This window comes from Choloepus didactylus, chromosome 4 (assembly GCF_015220235.1).
Source record: "Choloepus didactylus isolate mChoDid1 chromosome 4, mChoDid1.pri, whole genome shotgun sequence".
NCBI classification, from domain to species: domain Eukaryota; kingdom Metazoa; phylum Chordata; class Mammalia; order Pilosa; family Megalonychidae; genus Choloepus; species Choloepus didactylus.
In genome coordinates this window covers 34,944,555-34,963,290 of record NC_051310.1, presented here as the reverse complement: position 1 = coordinate 34,963,290, position 18,736 = coordinate 34,944,555, and the positions used below count along the sequence as shown (strand labels likewise).

At 37.9% G+C, this 18,736-nt stretch overlaps 2 protein-coding genes across 3 annotated transcripts in view; both read right to left on the bottom strand.

The window, feature by feature from the left end:
• Positions 1 to 1,974, bottom strand: part of NEK9 (NIMA related kinase 9) — a 45,677-nt gene extending 43,703 nt beyond the window's left edge. The window contains exon 1 of one of the 2 annotated variants that reach the window (XM_037832269.1): positions 1,595 to 1,974. In XM_037832269.1, coding sequence (XP_037688197.1) covers positions 1,595 to 1,813 — 219 coding nt within the window. In that variant the 5' untranslated portion in view covers positions 1,814 to 1,974. The remainder of the gene's footprint in view (positions 1 to 1,594) is intronic. The other variant, XM_037832268.1, reaches the window with a different exon arrangement.
• A 3,936-nt stretch (positions 1,975 to 5,910) lies between these two features.
• Positions 5,911 to 18,736, bottom strand: part of TMED10 (transmembrane p24 trafficking protein 10) — a 62,058-nt gene continuing 49,232 nt past the window's right edge. The window contains exons 3-5 of the mRNA XM_037832267.1: positions 16,675 to 16,748; positions 9,585 to 9,711; positions 5,911 to 9,140 (exon numbers count right to left, since the gene is read on the bottom strand). Of these exons, the coding sequence (XP_037688195.1) occupies positions 9,019 to 9,140; positions 9,585 to 9,711; positions 16,675 to 16,748 (323 nt within the window). The 3' untranslated portion in view covers positions 5,911 to 9,018. The remainder of the gene's footprint in view (positions 9,141 to 9,584; positions 9,712 to 16,674; positions 16,749 to 18,736) is intronic.

Genomic DNA, 18,736 nt, shown 5'->3' with positions numbered 1-18,736 from the left:
CTGAAACCATTCTCTTAATGGTCAGAGTTAATACACTGAAATGATATTTGTCTTTTTAATTTATTTACATATACAACTTACACTTTGTTTACTAACATGGCTAATTTATCTTCTTATTGAAATATAAGCTTCTTGGGAAAAAGGGCTACTTCAAACTAAATCCCTGTAAATTCAAAGATTAATAAATATTTGGTGTATGGATATTGCCATGAGTTTTTATGAAGTGTTATCAAATTTTATTTACAACAACCCCAGTAATCAAGTGCAACATAATAATAATAGAAAAGCATGGGCAAGGAGATGAGAGATCCAGTTCTAGTCCAAGGTTTACTTCTAACTTAAATGGGCAAGTCATTTAAATACACTGTCTTAGTGTCTCTAACTATAAAATAGAATTACCAATCTTCACCTCCTCTTTCTCATATTCAGAACAAGAAAACAGAATACTAAGAATAAGAGTAACACCAATATCCTATATTAATGTGGCACTTAGAATAAAAAAGAACACTTAAGGATATTCTCTTGCAACGTCCTCACTCTTTCTCACTTTCAACCTTAAAGTAGCGCTAACTTGGAACCCACAACAGAACTGTTGAAGGATCACTGAGAGATGAATCACCTAGAAAGAGACCTTCAGCAACCACAGCAGATTCTCATTAAAATTTAACCATTCTAGCAGTCGTGTTTTGAGACTTTAGTGATTAAAACCAGTATGTGGTTAGTTTTTAAAAGTAGAATCACCACTGCAGGGTTTTAGATCAGTATACATTCTTAACCTGGGGCTCAGTGATCCATAGATCTCTTTAAGCAATGTGTATATCTGCAAATGTGGAAGGGGGGTAACAGGATACGGTAAGGGGCTGCGGAGATTTGCTTTGCTTCTATTAGGTTCTCAAAGGGCTCCTGGTCCCCAAAAGGTTAAGAACTAATGGCTTACAATATACTAATAAAATATTTCCCCAGGAAAAAAAAATGTTGGATAAACACTGATAAAGAAACCAACATATGGTGATCTTCCCAATGATCTTCAAGAGCCAGTTTCAATTGAGTGTTAATTTTTGAACTCAAAGACAGTTTGAGAGACAGCAGAGTTGCCACTCGTGTAGCAATTTTGAAGCTATGCTCCTCCCTTTCACCCCGACCTTGGAGAGCTATACAGCAAGAGGGGAAGTAAGTTTTGGCAATACCTTACATTCGTATACCACTTTTACAGTTTGCAAAGCACCATCGTTCGATTCTCAAAATAACATTAAAAATAAAGATTATTACTATTTTTAAAGTAGTTATCACTAACTTCATTTTAACAGATGGAAAAACTAAGGCTCAGAGAGGTCAGTGACTTGCTCAGTTCCCCGGGTTAAACAAAAACGACCAGTTAACCAGTGACCTAAAGAATTCCTGGTGCAGGTGAGGAGGAAGAGTGGTGAAGACCCTGTGACATATACCCTGCGGGCGCCCAAACATTAAATGACGACGAAGTGCAACACGAGGGGAAAGCCAGGAGCCAGGAGGGGCTGTCGAGCGGGGTCGGGAAAGAGAGGCTTGGGGCGGCCCGGCAGTGCCAGGCGGGGCGGCCGGAGCCGAGGGCCGCTACCTCGGTGCGGCGGTACAGCGTGGCCTCCCCGAAGGCGCCGCGGCCCAGGACGCGGATGGGGATGTAGTGCAGCTCCTCCTGTTCCGCCGCGCCGCCGCCGGCTCGCGGTCCCGGACCGGCGTTGGTGACCGGGCCCGAGTCCCCGCCACCCCCAGACTCGCTACCAAAGTCCGAGTTGATGGAATCGCAGTGTCGCTCGTACTCGCCCAGCATCGACATGGCGGCAGCTGCGGGCTTTAGGGACCCGCCTGCGAGTCCCTCGCGGTGCTAGCCGCGCTACGCCTCCTTCCCTTCACACGCCGGCCCGCGGCTCCGTCAGCCCCGCAACCCCGCGAGGATCCATTGTGGCTCCTTCCCCCTAACCCGGAAACTGTTCTCGGTGTTTCCGGCTCAACTAGGCTTTCTCCGCCTTCTCTTGCTCTCTCTTAGTGCTGCGACCGCAGCTTCGCGCCTTCGGGGCTGCTCGGGAAAGTGAGGCCTCGGGCCAGGGTTGGCGAGCGCGTGATGGCAGTCTCGTGGAAACCAAGGGCCCCGGCAAGGCAAAGGCGCCATCAGCGGGACGCCCCCCAGTATCTGTAGTCCCCTCGCCGACCGGTCCCCTGATCCCAGGCCAGCTCCGCCTCCGCATAAAGCGTTCGAGATCCGGAGATCGTCTTTTGCCAGGATTACTTCAAGAGCGGTGATTGGGGAAGCAGCCCCTTCCAAGGTTGAACAGCGCTCTTTGTTTAGATACATATTAATTACAGTAAAAATCTTACAGTAAGCTGAAATTTGCCTCCGGGTCATCTGCGATTAGGTCCTATTATTTCACCCTAGGCCCTTCCTCTTCCACACAATTCCAAAAATATTTTAAGTCTACTATCCTGACATTCCTCCACCCCCCGTCTTTTTCCAGACTTTACATTCTCCTTCTGTGTGGTTTCCAGATCTTTGACCATCTGATCTCATGCAACATTTCTGCACACTAGGTGCCACTGTATTTGCAAACTGCAGTGTTTTCTTGCCCTCAAGAGAACTGCAATGCAGCGAGAAAACGTGTTCTATCCATTAACATTCAGTAACTTCACATCCCCGAGCTCGTTTTTTTAAAGGTATATGATTATGACTTACATCACAGGGTAACAGCTAACATTTAAAGTTAGGCACTAGGCTATCCAGGCACTATGCTAAAGGGTTTCCATGTATTTTCTCATTTAATCCTCACATTGTTTCCCTTTTACAGAAGAAACGGAGATACAGAGAGGTTAAGTAACTTACTCGATGTTATACAGCTAGTAAGAGTTGCTGGTTCCAGAGCCATGGAAGAGCAGAGGCTGAAAGCTAATGTAGCTGGAGCCCAGGGTGCATGTGAAGTAGAAGATGGATCCTCACCTGTTTTACCTTTTGGCTTTTCCTGTGGGCAATGGAAAACCATTGGAGATTTTTAAATAGGGGGTGTTTGCCAGTGTGACTATATGTCCTAATTTGCTGGAGTAGTTCCAGGTTATGTCTTTTTTTTTCAGAGCAAAATTAAAATAGGGCCGCCTTTTGCTCAAGTGCCCAACTCAGACAATAAACAATATGGGCATCTTTGATAAAACCCAGGTTATATTTTAGGAAGAACTCTGATGAAAATATTGAGGACAAAGACTGGAAGCAGGAAGTAGGAGGCAGTTTATATTCTAAGGAAAAGAGTCTAAGAAATTAGGTGTTAGCAGCATGAATGGAGATGAGGTCCAAATTTAAGAAATCCATTTCAGGAACATTTATAACCTTGGAATCAGTTGGGGTATGGTTGATGAAATAGATGTGAGTGGGAGTCTTACTCCCAGGTCTCTAACTAGATGGGTAGTGAAAGCAAATGTAGGAGGAAGGCAATTGGTAAAATGGGTGAGAGGCGTAAGTGCTAATGAGTTCACATCCCTCTGGCTTCTCTACAGTACATCAATGTTCCTTTTAAAGTATAAAACCCTGCATTCTGCACAACATTCTACATTGAGTCTCAATAGAGTACAAGGGGACTGCAGTCTTCCTTGACATGGATCCAGTATTTCTATTAACATACCAGATTTCATGGTTCACTTGTACTTAATCATTAGCTTTTTCACATCCAATTCTATCCAAACTATCACAGTACTCCTGTCCTAGCACATCTTTCATTTTCTCCACAATGCTTATCTATAAAATATTGATGTCTTTTTTTATTATGTCCATTCACTGTAATACAAACTCCATAAAAGCCTGGACTTTGTGCTTATTGACTGCTATATAATATCAGTGCCTAGAAAAGTGCCTGGCACTACAGTAAGGACTCAAATACTATTTGTTGAGTGAACATAAGGTTATTATCCTGTGTATATATAAATATGTATATAATCAAAATGCAAAACTGAGAATTCCTATTACATTTTATTATGTTGATTTCATCCCAGAGTTCTAGATTGTACAGATATTTAAAATTTTTCATTCTATCATTCAACAAATACTGAGTACCAATTGGTGCCATGAGCTAGGTTACAGCGGAGAACAAAAAAACATGGTTCCTGCTCTCATGGAGCTTACAGTCTATATAACAGACGAGTAACTGGGCAATTACAAGTGTATAAATGCTATTATAAGGAAAGTATGATTCTAGAAGGGCCTAAGGAAGGGCACTTTTTCAAGTCCTACTTGCTGATATTAGTGAAGGCTTCTTGGAGGAAGAAATATCAAAACTATTAAGACAGAGATGTCTAGACCAAGTACAGAGATCAGTCCATTCCATTTACTTCCTCCTATTAATTAGAAGACTTATTTATCTGGGTATTCCACAGTTTACCTAAGCACATTAAACATAATAGATGCTCAATAAATACTTAATTGAAGGAATGGAAAAAAATAATTAGCTAATTAATTCAGAGAGGGTGAATAGGTTTCAGCTGAAGCCAAAACTCATTTCTCTGGCAGCTCTGCACTGAGGAACTAGATAGTTTTCTGTAACTTGGTTAGCCTTTGAAACTGTCAATCTAGCTATAATGCATGTATTTCATAAGCTTAACAGATAAATGTCCTGTTCCATTTTCGAGAATACAGAACAGAAACACTTGCTCAGTTCTTTATTACACTGGATGTAACTGAAGCTAAATATCTGACCTCTAAAAATTCATCATAGGCCCAGAAATACTCAACATTTATTCTAAAGGTATAATTGATTTTAAAGTGCTTTTGGTCAAACAGACTATTTCCAGTTATATTTTAGCAAGTGAATAGGTAGGATGCTATGTAGCAGAAGCTCCCCATTTGTGAGTGGTAGATCCATAGAGGCCACAGAATTACTCTAAAGACTAAAGAATCTAACAAAGTACCAAGCAAAATCTATATCTGTACTGTCCAATATGTGGCTAATGAACACCTGCATTGTAGCTAGTCTGAACTGAGATGTGCTGTAGTGGTAAAATGCACACTGGATGATTCCAAAGAGTTTACATGAAATTAAAAAAAAGAATGTAAAATATCTCATTAATCATTTTTATATTAACTACATATTGTAATGATATTTTGAACATATGGGGTTAAATATATTAAAATTAACTTCACCTGTTTTTAATTTTTTAATGTGCTACTAGAAAACTTAAAATTATACATGGGGCTTACATTATACGGGACAATGCTGTCAAAGACTGAATAAATAACTTACAAAACATGTACTCCCATTTATCAAGTATATGGAGATGCTACTGAGGCTATTAAATTTAAATTCATATGTAAGTTTTACTGAATTATTTTCTCTAAAACGTGAAAAATAAAACATTTTGATGTTAAAAAATATACTCTCAAATGTTGGGAACTACTACTTTATAGTCTACTGATTCACTAATAAATTTTATTAATAGAGGTCAGTAAGAGGTTAGATGGTGAATGGGCAAAACACTTCATGTTGACTCTTGGAAAATCTTTTTGAAAAATGTTGAACTGCAAGTGAAAAGACAGGCAAAAATGGTCTTTACCTGCTGGGGTGGGGTTTTGCATAGATGTGATGGGCCAAAAAATCAAGTCTCTACAGGTTTTAAAGTGGGAGGGGTATTTTAGCAATGGAAGGTAAGGGAGAAATTTCTTCAAGAAGCTACAGAGAATGCCTGGCTTACAGAATCCTACTCGATTTTTCTGATGATGCATATTTAAGCACTAAATGTTTACTAGCTCACATAAGCTTTATCAATCTGGAGTAAATTAAGGATAACAATATTTATTCTCTAATTCATCAGGTATAATCAGCCATATTTTAAAACTGAAGAATATGGAATAATTATTGTCAATACAGACAAAGAAGTACTCAAGACTAAAAAACACACTTGAGATGGTTTCCACAGGCCTTTATTTGAGAAAATTTACAGAAAAACCTCCAATCCAATACTTACAAGTCAATCTGTATAATAAATCACACATGCCTCTTTCCAATTAAACAGAAAAATGGTTTTTTGACAAGGGGATATGGTATAACAAAGCTTACTTAAACTGTATCATTCTCATTTATTTTATATAGGCCATGTTGAATAATATGCTTAAAAACGGAAGAAAGCAGATAACATCTCCATTTTAAAAAATGATTTACTCTTGCTTTTCTAGGCAAACAATTCTATTTTTTAGATAAAATCAAGATATAATGTCAATTAGCTTTAAAACAAAAGCACAAAATGCTCACGTTCTGGCATGAGTAAAAGGGAAGGACATGAAAGAATTTTAGTTTCACAAAGCTCAAGTTCAGAGTCACATTTGGGAACAAAAACATCAATAAAATAAAATCTTCTCCTCTCCTATCTTTGACATTTTGTCAGAACAGAAGACCACCGCCACCTGAATAGCATTCATTGCTCCTAAAAAAGGGGAAAGGTATCAGTCAGAAATAACAGAGTATCTCATTAGGCTAATGGTACAGGATAGACTTTCATCTCTAAACATCTAAGGATGGATCTTAATCCACAAATATGTTCACTCTTTTTCCTACTTGGATGTATCCTCTGTCATTTAGTAAGTGACAGATAAGACTTTCTCAGTATCTGCTGTCCTATGGCAAGGATTCTATTCCCAAGTTCTAAGAAGCTGTATCTATCAATTCTTAACAGCAGATGGCAATGTTGTACAAGTTAACAAGAGAACCACTTTTATGCCACACGAGGAACTCATAAAGGGAGTCAAAAGAAAAACAAGGCTTCTGGGTTCATGGTAGCTGGAATATTAGAACAGCCTGAGATTTTAACAACATAACTCACTCCCACTTCTACCTTTGTACTTTATCCAGGCCATCATAGCAGTGTTCTCTGTTAATTCCAATATACTGCTTCTTAACTGCAAGCAAGCTGCAAGAACCTAAGCCTTGTAATTCTTGCCCCTGCGATTAGACAAACCCTGTAAGAATCAGCAAGGTTAAAAAGAGATTACAGATAGCACAATTGTAATAATCTTCTTTTATCAACTGTAACAAAGGTACAATGCTAATGTAAGGTGTTAATGGGGGAGGGAGGATATAGGAACTATATTTTCTGCAAATCTACAACTTCTCTAATAAAAAAATTATATTAAAAATAGATTACAGAAAGAACAAGTCTTACCCATTATCTGGGAGAAGAACAAATTTCAAGTGATAGTATTTTTCATAACTGTTTATAAACACAGTCATTTGTATCCACACATTCTCTTACATTAATATTGGCCTCTAATTTCCTTATATTCATTCTCAGAGTGATTCTTGGTTTTGCTTCCACAATATATATTTTCAAGTATTTACTGTATTTCTGATCTTCCCAGATGTGCTATTTTATACCTCATATGTCTTAATTCTCTAGAGATAGCACATAAGGACAGGGATTAAGTCAGTAACTGCCTATGCATGAAGAGTTGGTAAATTTTACTTATTTTTTCCTTGCTTGTATTAAAAATTTAAGCAACAACCTATCTGACAAAAGACTATATCTAGGACATATAAGGAACTTTCAAAACTCAACATTAAAAAGAACAAACAATCCAATTAGAAAATGGGCAAAAGACATGAACAGACATTTCACTGAAGAGGATATACAGATGGCAAATAAGCACATGAAAATATTCCTTAGCCGTTAAGGAAATACAAATTAAAACCATAATGAGCTATCATTGCACACACCTGTCAGAATGGCTAAACTAAAAAATAGTAATACCAAATGCAGGCAAGGATGCGGAGAAACCAGATCACTCATATACTGCTGATGGGAATGTAAAATGGTACAGCCACACTGGAAAAGAGTAGGACAATTTCTTACAAAAATAAACATGTGCTTATCTACAACCCAGCAATTGCCCTCTTAGGCATTTATCCCAGAGAAAAGAAAATTTATGTTCACATAAAAACCTGTACATGAGTGTTTACAGCAGCTTTATTCATAATGGCCAAAATCTGAAAACAATCCAAGACGTCCCTCAACAATGAATGGTTAAACAAACTGTAATACATCTATACCATGGAATACTACTTAGCAATAATAAGGAACAAACTATTGATACATGCAACAACTTAGATGGTTCACAAAAGAATTATGCTGAGTGGAAAAAAAATTTCAAAATATTACATACTGTATGATTCCATTTGTATAACATTCTTGAAATGACAAAATTATAGAGATGGAGAACAGATTATTGGCTGCCAGTGGCTGGGAGTGTGGGGGAAAGGGAGGTGGCTAAGCTATAAAGGGTAGCCATGTGATATAACTGTTTTGTATCTTGTGGTGGTAGTCACACAAATCTACATGTGATAAAAATGCACAGAATTGAATACACACACAAAAGAAAAGTTCAGGCAGTTGAGCACAAATATTTTAATTCTCTAAACAAAATGAAATTTTCTTTTAGTTATCTACGGTTCAAAGCTCACTTCTATGAGATGTCACACCCTTTACCCTTTTAGGAGACAAAAATTATGAAAGTATATCACAAGAAGTTACCTAAACATTTCAGCTCAGGGTCAGAGAAAGTTAAGGATGCTTTCACAAAGAAACCCAAAAAAGAGAATCAGAATGAAACAAGTTCAACATGGTCATACAAATCTTTGTAAAAGGACTAGAGTGGAAGCCCAAGCTGGTGGGCAAGTGAGAGAAGAACACATGGTTCAAACATATCACACAAGGAAACCCAGTACAAATGCTGGCTTTGGCATTATCTAAGTAACCCCTATTTTTCTGTTGTTGTTACGGGTGACCCTAGTAATAGTCTAATTTTGTAAAACCAGTCCAAATTCTACCAAGTTAAAAAGAAGTCCCACACTGGCTTTGTTGGGTCTAGGTGGTACCCCATGTCCCCCCACCCTGAAAGAAATCAGTTCTGTAAGAAAGCTCCAAGGTGCCTTGATGGTGCTGTTGGTAGGATGCCATAAGCTAGGCACATCCCAGCGATGTCCTGCTGGCTGAGATACAAGGTAGGAGGGGGAATGCACCTCATTACTCAATCAACTTCTTGGCCTTGAAGAAGCGACGCAGGTAGAAGACCTGCCAAGTGGCTAATCCAATGAGGCAGAACATTGAAAAGATGCTGAAGTACAGGACCCGAGTATTTGTTGACTCTAAAGAAAACAAAAGCATTGTAAATTTAATGAAGTGAAACTCAGCTGGCTAAACAATGACCAGGAGAAAGACAATTAACTTCACTGTGTCCCTAGGCCTCACAACAGAATTTCAGATATATATATATATATAATTATAATATATAATTCTCATTATCCTATATGTAAAATGTTAAAAATTACAAAGATTAGTACTATCAATGTGATATGCTATAAACTGAGAATATGGTCAACTGCCTATCAGAGAATGAATTTCTATTTCCTTGAAAATCCAATAAGGCTCATTTACTTTTAGCAGCAATGTGAAAGCAAGCAATTTCCCTTCCCCTTCTCCCCCACCTTCTCTTGACAAAACTAAGAAAAAGATACACCAGAATTTAAAGTATGAGATCTGCCTCCTTTATGATTCACTTATTGAGAAAATAAGAGCCCTCTTCCCCTCACCATTGGTATCACGCATTTCTTCCTCTCGCTTCTTCATGTAGGCAAAATCATTAACAATGGATTCTGAAAGGTCCTCTAAGCGTCGCAGCTCTACTTCTAAAGGTTTGAGCTTCTCAACCTTTGCAATCTGGAAAAGAAAGGAATTAGGAACCCATTCCCTGAAAACACAATTGCTCAAGTCAAGAACCTAAGACAACAGAGGAGACTTTTCAAGTTTCACCAAACTTAAAATTTCTCTTGTCATCTTCCTAATATATTTTAAATTTGGGGCTACTGCTTCTTCAAGCATTTTCTACTTTCACTTTGATTAAAATCACTTTTGAAGTACTACAAAAGAGTAGATTGTAAAATAAAATATTATTTACCCAGGATTTCTGACTTTAATAAACCACTTTTACTATTCATGTCTAAGAAATAAACAATATTAATACTATAATAAGTGTGAGAGTTGTAACGATATTGAACCAAACCTGGTTTCAGAGGTAAAACCACTGCATTTCCAATAGTGCAAAAGAATGAGAGAGATGTATCATTAGAAGCATTAAGATAATGACTCAAAATACATTAAAGAATCCTTGTTTTCTCGATTAAGTCCTACAACAGTTTCAAGGTTTGTATCAGAGTTCCAAGAGCCAATATGAGTTCTAGGTGTGCTCAAAAATCTGCACAGAGGTTTTTGTTTGTTTTGTAATCACACAGCCCAGTGATCAAAAGAAATCTTTAAGGACCTCCCTGTCTGCTGTGGAATGACGGGTGTGAAGAAAAAAACGAACTATCTTCCTTTTTCAAAAGGCACGACTGTGAAATCTACAAGAGACTCCGATAACTAGACACATACTTAACAAGATCCAGGATTTCATTATTCTGTGTTTTTTTTCTATCAATCTTAAGATTATGACTTGCTTTAAAATGGGGATATGCCAACAGTTTTCCAGCTCTTAAACCTCTAACATACCAATTCATAAAATTTTTCCACAGAGGGAATTCTTCAGTAACTCTACACCTACTTTTTATTCCCTATTTGCCCTACACTTTATATGTTCTATAGAATACCCTTCTCTTCTCTCCAACTCACCTCCCTTCTTTTCTCTTTGTTAAATGCTAACAGCAGTTAATGTGGGGTGAGTGGAAGGAGTGTAGGGTGATTTTTATGTTTTCTGTACTTACCTATATTCTTCATTGAGCATGTGAAGAACAAGACAAAAATTATAAAATAAAACAAAAAAAAACAGCTGTCAAATGGGGTATAAAAATTGAATTTATATTTAAGGTAAAGAAAAATATGGTGAAAAAAAGTTTTTAAAAAGGTAATAATTAAAATGAATAAATAAATCATTCATACAGTGGAATCAATGTTATGCAACCATTTTTTTTTTAAAAAAGACAAATGTGATGGATTCACTAAGTTTTCTTTCACAGGATATACACTTTTTTACATTTGCAAACTGTTGGCTAAAGTTAATCTTGTGACTGACAACTGTAGAACAGAACAAAAGTAACTGGATGTAAGATCTAACCTATGGCTAATGCACTGAGCTAACTCTGCTAGCTGAATGTCCAAACGCCAGGTTTTGCCATTACGCTAGAATATATTTATCTGTTGAATGATTCCATATAGAGCTGCAAATAAATTCTCTGGGAAGAAGATACTAATACAGAAGATATATAACTGACTCAATGCGATGATGTGTTCAAGCTGACCCTTAATCTAATATCTTTCCTCCCGCTCTGTACTTCTCCTTCCAAAGCTTCCTGAATGAGATAGTATAAAGGCAACGGCAATACTTGAGATAAATGATCTATGGCTCCCTGAATAGAAACCTGCCAAAAGGAACTGGAACTGAAACTATGGCTGTGCCTCTGCCAGCTGAAAATAGTATTTTTAAAAATTACTTCGAAAACTACTTCTAACCTGCTTTTTCTAGTAAAATGGCAATAGTTCAGAGGCCTAAAACTCAAAAACAGGACGAAGGAGTTAAAACAAAACAAAACAAAAAAACCTGTTCCCAATCCCTTTCCTTTCTGGTCTTCTGTCTATTTTTCAGTTGTTCAAGCAACACATGCATATATGCTCTCCTGGTAAAAAAATTCAAAGAGCCCACCTTCATAGCTCCTCAATCCTTACTCCCATCCCCACATTCCTCTACAAGATAACTATAGTCATGAACGTGATGCATATCTTTTCAGACTTTGTTATGAGATATATACTACTTATGCTTAAATATATACATAAATGTACACAGAAAAAGATAAGTTTATTTATAAATGGGATCATACTGTACACACAGTTCTACAGCTTATCCTTTTCATTTAATAGTATCTTTCCAAAACGTCAGTATTTCTAGATTCAACTTATTCTTCTTAACTGCTCCATAGCATTCCACACTGTATATGGGCCATTGTTTAATCATTAAATCCAATCCTTTTTCTAGAATAGTTCCTACTCCAAACCCTATCCCTTTATTCATAACCAAACAGCCCATCCAAACCCTATCCCTTTATTCATAACCAAACAGCCCATTTCCTATCTTCCAAATCTATTTTATTTCCTCAACAAAATCTCTAAAGTACCAGTAAAAATGTCAAATAATGCATGTTTCATAAAGGGAGGCCACTATGCTACTCTGTTTCTCCTCTCCATGGTTGGAAAGATGTATGTTTTGACAACTTGATAAAAGCAAAGCCTACATGACAATGTGTACCAAAGACTCGCCACTAGGGGGTAGCATGTCCCCGACAGGATTGCACTTAACCTTTAAATAACCAGAGAAAGTTACAAATAAGGAAACAGGTTTCCATAAATGTTCTCAGCCTTTTAGGTGGCAGACCAAGACTGGCAGCACCATGGTCTCTTGACTCCCTACCCAGTTACCAAAGCATTTACGTAGCACCAAAGCTGCAAAGTTCTGCGTAAAATGGGAGCAAAAGAGAATCCCTGACCTCTAGAAGCACGTATTCTCAGTGTACCAAATTCCTACTTATCTTTCAAGCCTTAACCATGAAGACTCCTTCAACCATTCTTGTCCACACGGATCTCCCACTCTCCCCTAAGGCCCTACAGTACCTGAACTGTGCCACAAAATTTAACATTCCATCATATATTACTGTCTTATATTCACAATTTTTAAAAATTTTTTATCCTACTTCTCATAACTAGTTTGGCCTCTGAACTCAAGGAAATCAAAACAATTTAAACTTTGCATAGTCCAACATACCTGATATATAGTAAACACTTGTAAATGACCTGTTCTATCCACTCTATACCTTCTTCAAAGGAACCAAATTTCTCAGTGGATAATAACTGCTGCTAGTTCCCTGAAACAAGTGCTTCCTTATATATTTAGAGAACTGTGCATCTATTTTCACTCAGCATTCATTATTCAGAAGCCCCCTGTCTAGGAGAAAGCCCTCTCTACCACAATACCTATCATTCTCATCTGTGGTGGTTAAAAATTATAAAACCTTTCCCTGTATATTGATGACATCTCCCAAATATCAGTAAAATTAAACCCTTCTTAAACCATATCCAAATCTTCCAAATCCTTTAATGATGATTTGAATCCAAAGAATTCACAGAGTTACATGTAACTCGACTGAAGAAAGGTGTTAACTTTCTGAAAAACTATTTCCTAAAAACATGCATGAGAATCCAGCCTAAGAATCTTTAGATTCTTTTCCTCAGTGGAGCACTGATATCCAAAACAGGAGCTTCTTGAGGCAAGCCCACATTTAGTCAATTTAATTTGTTACCTCCACCTGCCACCACACCTTCAATGAATTCCAGGAGCTCAGCAATAAACGTTAAGACTATCTAGTATAATGCAATCAGATAAAGAAGACAGACCTATATCCAATTACAAGTCTACTTTTGCCTGGGAGTGGAGGTATGTGAAGCTCAAAAGGTCAAGAATGTGCCAAAATAAGTTCAGATAATACTGCCAATCTAGGACTTAAATGAATATACTATTTACTCTGTCATTGCCATTTGATAGTTTCCAGAAAGGGCAGAAGGAAGCTAAAATCTACTTATTTCAAATGCTATTTCATTTAACTTTCATCAAGAAAGGGATTTTGGATCCAGGAGATGGAAACAGAGTTCCTCCTACCTGAGGGCATTCAGAGAAACAAAAACTGTGGAAAATCTTCAGCTATTGCTCCAACCAGAGCAACTATGTTTTTGACGTATCTGTAGATAGCAAATGACAGACTAATGGAACCCCAAGGCAAAGAAGGATTTTACTAGTCATGAAAATGCTGACATTCAGACCAAGAAGGGAAATACACAATACAAGAGTTAGACAATGTGTAAGAGGTAGCTACTTGTTTGTGGGATAGTAATTGCCATCATTCTCACAACTGCAGGGACAGTAAGTCCCTGAAAACAGTTGCTCTAGTTCACAGAACACAAACTAAAAGAATTCAATTCACATACTGAATCTACAAAGATGCCCCCTCTTAAGGGCAAATGCAAGATGGTGATCAGAGGTCTTTAAAAAACAACACAGGGCATCAAAAATGCTTTATTTATGAGAACATACACATTCTTTCTCTTTAAAGAATTCAACCTACAAGTCATTATGCTTGCTTACAATGACAAGCATTGTCTTCCATATAATATGATCTTACATTTGTTTTTTGTTTACATAGCAATTTCAGGTCCATTAACCAAATAAACCCTCCATACAATTTAGGTAGGTAGTAATCTGCCCAACCACTAAGACACTGATCACAACTAAATTTACAGGACTTCATAGGTTTTAAGAATTACAAAGGCCATAAATATGAGGGAGATGTGTTGGATGTGAAGAAAATTAAAGAAATGTGCCACCTTCCCACATCTTAATACTGATAACCAAGGGGCTCAAATCCTTTGGAGATAAAGGTTCTCCATTATTTCAAGGGCCTTGAAAACTCTACATATGCTCAGTGCTATCTGGTAATTAACCAGGAAACAAGTGCTTCTATTATCCATGTTCTTGTCACAGGCAGGAGCCCAGACACAATTAACATTTATGTCTATGCAAGATTCAATGGAGCCTAGCCATAGACTGAAAAAGGTTTGGTCTTGGGCCTGTGTCATAACCATTCTTTCTCTGCCTCAATCTGGTCTGCTGTTGGAAGTGCTGGAGGTTTAAGAAAAGTATTAGGGAGGAGTTTTTTTGATTCAGAAGCAGAACCTTAGAGCTGTGTTGTAACCATGTGCGCAAAGACGGGCTTAGGACGTGCCAGACATCCATAGCAGGAAGTAGGCAAAGGAAGAGCTGTGGTTTCCTTTCTGTTAGGGATTCCCCTTTTGGGTTAAGAAGAAGGTCAGGAAAGATAAAGCCCCTCTCCCAATGTCAACAAAACCCGAGGATGATGGAAATTCCAAGTGTACAGGGGTTCTAAAATGTGCTATGACAGTGAAGTCCACATCATTCCATATGTAAACCCACAATACCACCATTTGTTTTAGAGGGGAAACAAGCCATTTCTCATGTCTAATAGGGCACTAGGTGCCCTGTTATTTAATAAATACCACTTAATGGTAGCTGTCATGTTGGAGAAAAAGAGGTTACAATAGGTGAAATTCCATATAGTAGGAATTCAATGAATGCCTGCTTAGAGAATAGTCCAGTGTTGGGGAATAGTGACAACAGTCACAATTGAAAATTATTTTACCTACTCTTCTACCTTATAATAACTTTTTCTTATTCCACCACACAAAAACTTTTCTTAGAGTTTTATACTTTACAATAGCACTTTAACCCAAATTATCTTTTTTAAATATAATTCAGGTTCTTCTGAATCATAAGTTTAAAAAGATTTTTCAATTTACTCTTAAACCCATCAAATAAAGAAGCTCTCTTGTTTTATTTCTTTTAGACAAACTAGCCCTGGAGACAGAAACAGCAATTCTATGTCTCTACCAGAAACTGACTGCCATTCATTGCTCCTATTTATTTGCCTATAAATAACACCATCTAGTTTCATTTAACTGAATACTTGAACAAGGAAAACAGGGACAGACCTCAAGAGTTGCAACTGATCTACTACTACTGCCTGTTGCAGAATGAGCCAGTCACTTCCAATCTTCTTCCATTTTAAGATATTTTCCTTCCAAAGTCCTGACCAAACACAGAGATACTTCCATTCCTGTTCCATCATTCCTAGAAAATTCATTTACATCTAAACCAACCATCTTTCATTTACTTTACATTCTTCAAAAGTCATTTACATTTCCTGTACCTCACCTCTTCCTCATGCCCTAAGGTACTGTTTTGCTGGGTAAAATTACTCTTATCTTTCTGTAAAGATCAATCCTTCAGTCTTAAATAAGTTTTTGTGGTTTTTCAAAGGTGCTCTTCATTTAATGAACCATTCTGTGCTACCCCCAAAGTCTCTCATAACAGAGATGAAAAATCACAGTTCCCCATCTCCTTATTCTATGCACACCTCCATCTCCCTAACACCCAAATAAGTCAGTTTTTACCATGCAATAATATTTTCTGTTAGCATCAAATTTCTATTCATTATCCCCAATCCTAGTCTCTTAGAGCTTTTTCCTCCATTGTGTCCTCACTGTTAAGAGTTTGAAATTATTTTAAATAAATTCTACTTTTGACTATTTTTTCTCAAAGACAGCACAAGATGTTCAAGTTTAAACAGCACTGAATCCATATCCCAGAAATACATATATATGTATCGCTGTCAGTCCTGAAAAAAAAAAAGCCTTAGGAATTAAAAAACAATCACTTTTCCTAACCTTAAACATTAACACATAAATTAATATTGGCTTTAAAAAATTATAACTGCATATATCTGGCTTCTGCTTCAAGAGAGCTAACTGTGTATGCTTCCGTGTTTTATCACACCAACACTTCTATGGGACAGTTGGTGCAGTCCTTCAGCTGATGACAAGGCCAGAAGAATCATTGTTCAAGGCTGTTAATATAACTTTTTGCATCAGTAAGATTGTGGTTATCACATGACTGCTGAGAAAATCACAGACTTCTGGGGAATGCCCAGCCTATTGGCCTGATTTGGTCACAGAAACCTCACAGCACAGTGCAACACTGCCTCCTCCTCTGGCTGTTACAGCAGGACATACCTCCTCATAATTTTTTGCCTCTACTCCATGCTTCATGTCTAGGGTCACGAGTTGGTCAGGTATCCGCCCTGTTCCTGAGAAAGAAATCAAAAGATTCATTGTGTGGAATATTCAAAATTCTGGGAAATCAACCACCCACCCTCCCTCTCTCTACCCTCTACCTACTCAACAGAGGGAAACAGACACAACTCCTCCCCCTGCTCAGCTGCAGAAAATTCCTGGCTCTGGCTAAAATCACAAGCATTCCAGACAAAGCCTCTATCTGTGTGGGGTGCCAGAAAGCAACAAGAAGATGCTGCTGGCAAACATCTCTGAGCAGGCATAACACAAGATACTGCAGCTGGTTTTACAGAGGAATAGAATGGGGGAAGAGAAAACAAACAGGCTTATTGGATTAGGAAATAAAATTCAAAAGTCAAAACAGTCTGAAATTGCGTGGCATATAGATCAATAGGTAGAGGGTGTCAATTTAAGTTGAAAATGCACATCTCCAGATGTGAAAAGGTTGCCCTAAGTGAGGTCATGCTCAATTAGGATTGTTAGGTAAACACCAAGCTTGGATTTATTTAACACAAACATGAGTACTGAATAGAACATAGATTTTATCTAATATTCATTTTAATTCAAACATTCTGATCAATGTGCAGCCTATTTCAACAGGTAAATAAACTTTTATTGGGCCATTCTCACAAAGACCATAAAAGAGAACAGCCCAAGAAAAAACTTTATAATTTTATAATGAGTACAATTCTGAGAGATGCTTTTTGGATACAGAAATGTCTCTTTGGGACAGGGACCAACAGAGTAATGTTCATATTAGAAAAGTTAATGTGATTCAGTTTGATCAAAAAAGAATTGTAATTTTAAGTCATCAAGTAAGAGAAAGAGCCAAAGAACCACAGAAAACTGCTCAGCCTAAATCCCCCAGCATTCACTGCCTGCATGAAATGAGAAGTTTTGGGGAAACTTAAGCAGAGAATGGTACTGTACGTACTCTGTGCTGCCTGAGAGACATCAGAGGTTCTCTGAAATGGTCTGAAGTCAACTCAACAACTCTTCACTGAGAACTCACTGGGTGCTAGAATCGTGGTGGAGAGGTTTTTTTTGTTTTTTGTTTTTTCTTTTTTTATTAAATTCAGTTTTATTGAAATAGATTCACACACCATACAATCATCCATGGTATACAATCCACTGTCCACAGTATGATAACATAGTTATGCGTTCATCACCACAGTCTATCTCTGAACATTTTCCTTACATCAGAAAGAACCAGAACAAGAATAAAAAATAAAAGTGAAAAAAGAACACCCAAATCATCCCCCCATCCCACCCCATTTGTCCTTTAGTTTTTATTCCCATTTTTCTACTCACCCATACACTAGATAAAGGGGGTGTGATCCACAAGGTCTTCACAATCATACTGTCACCCCTTGTAATCTACATTATTATATAATTGTCTTCAAGATTCCAGACTGCTGGGTTGGAGTTTGGTAGTTTCAGGTATTTACTTCTAGCTATTCCAATACATTAAAACCTAAGAGGTGTTATCTATATAGTGCATAAGAATGTCCACCAGAGTGACCTCTCGACTCCATTTGAAATCTCTCAGCCACTGAAACTATTTCGTCTCATTTTGCATCCCCCTTTTGGTCAAGAAGATATTCTCAGTCCCACGATGCTGGGTCCACATTCATCCCCGGGAGTCATATTCTGCATTGACAGGGAGATTTACACCCCTGAGAGTTGGGTCCCACGTAGGGGGGAGGGCACCAAGTTCACCTGTCGAGATGGCTCAGTTAGAGAGAGAAAGGGCCACATCTGAGCAACAAAGAGGTACTCAGGGGGAGACTCTTAGGCACCATTACATGCAAGTTTAGACTCTCCTTTGTGGTAATGAGCTTCATAAGGGGAAGTCCCATGCTCGAGGGCTCAGCACATCAAAGCACCAGTCCCAGTGTTTGTGACAACATCAACACCAGTCCAGGTGAGGATGTCCAACACATCGCACGTGGTGAAGAGTTTTAAGGAGTACAATTGTGCTGATTCGAAGCTGTTGTGTAAA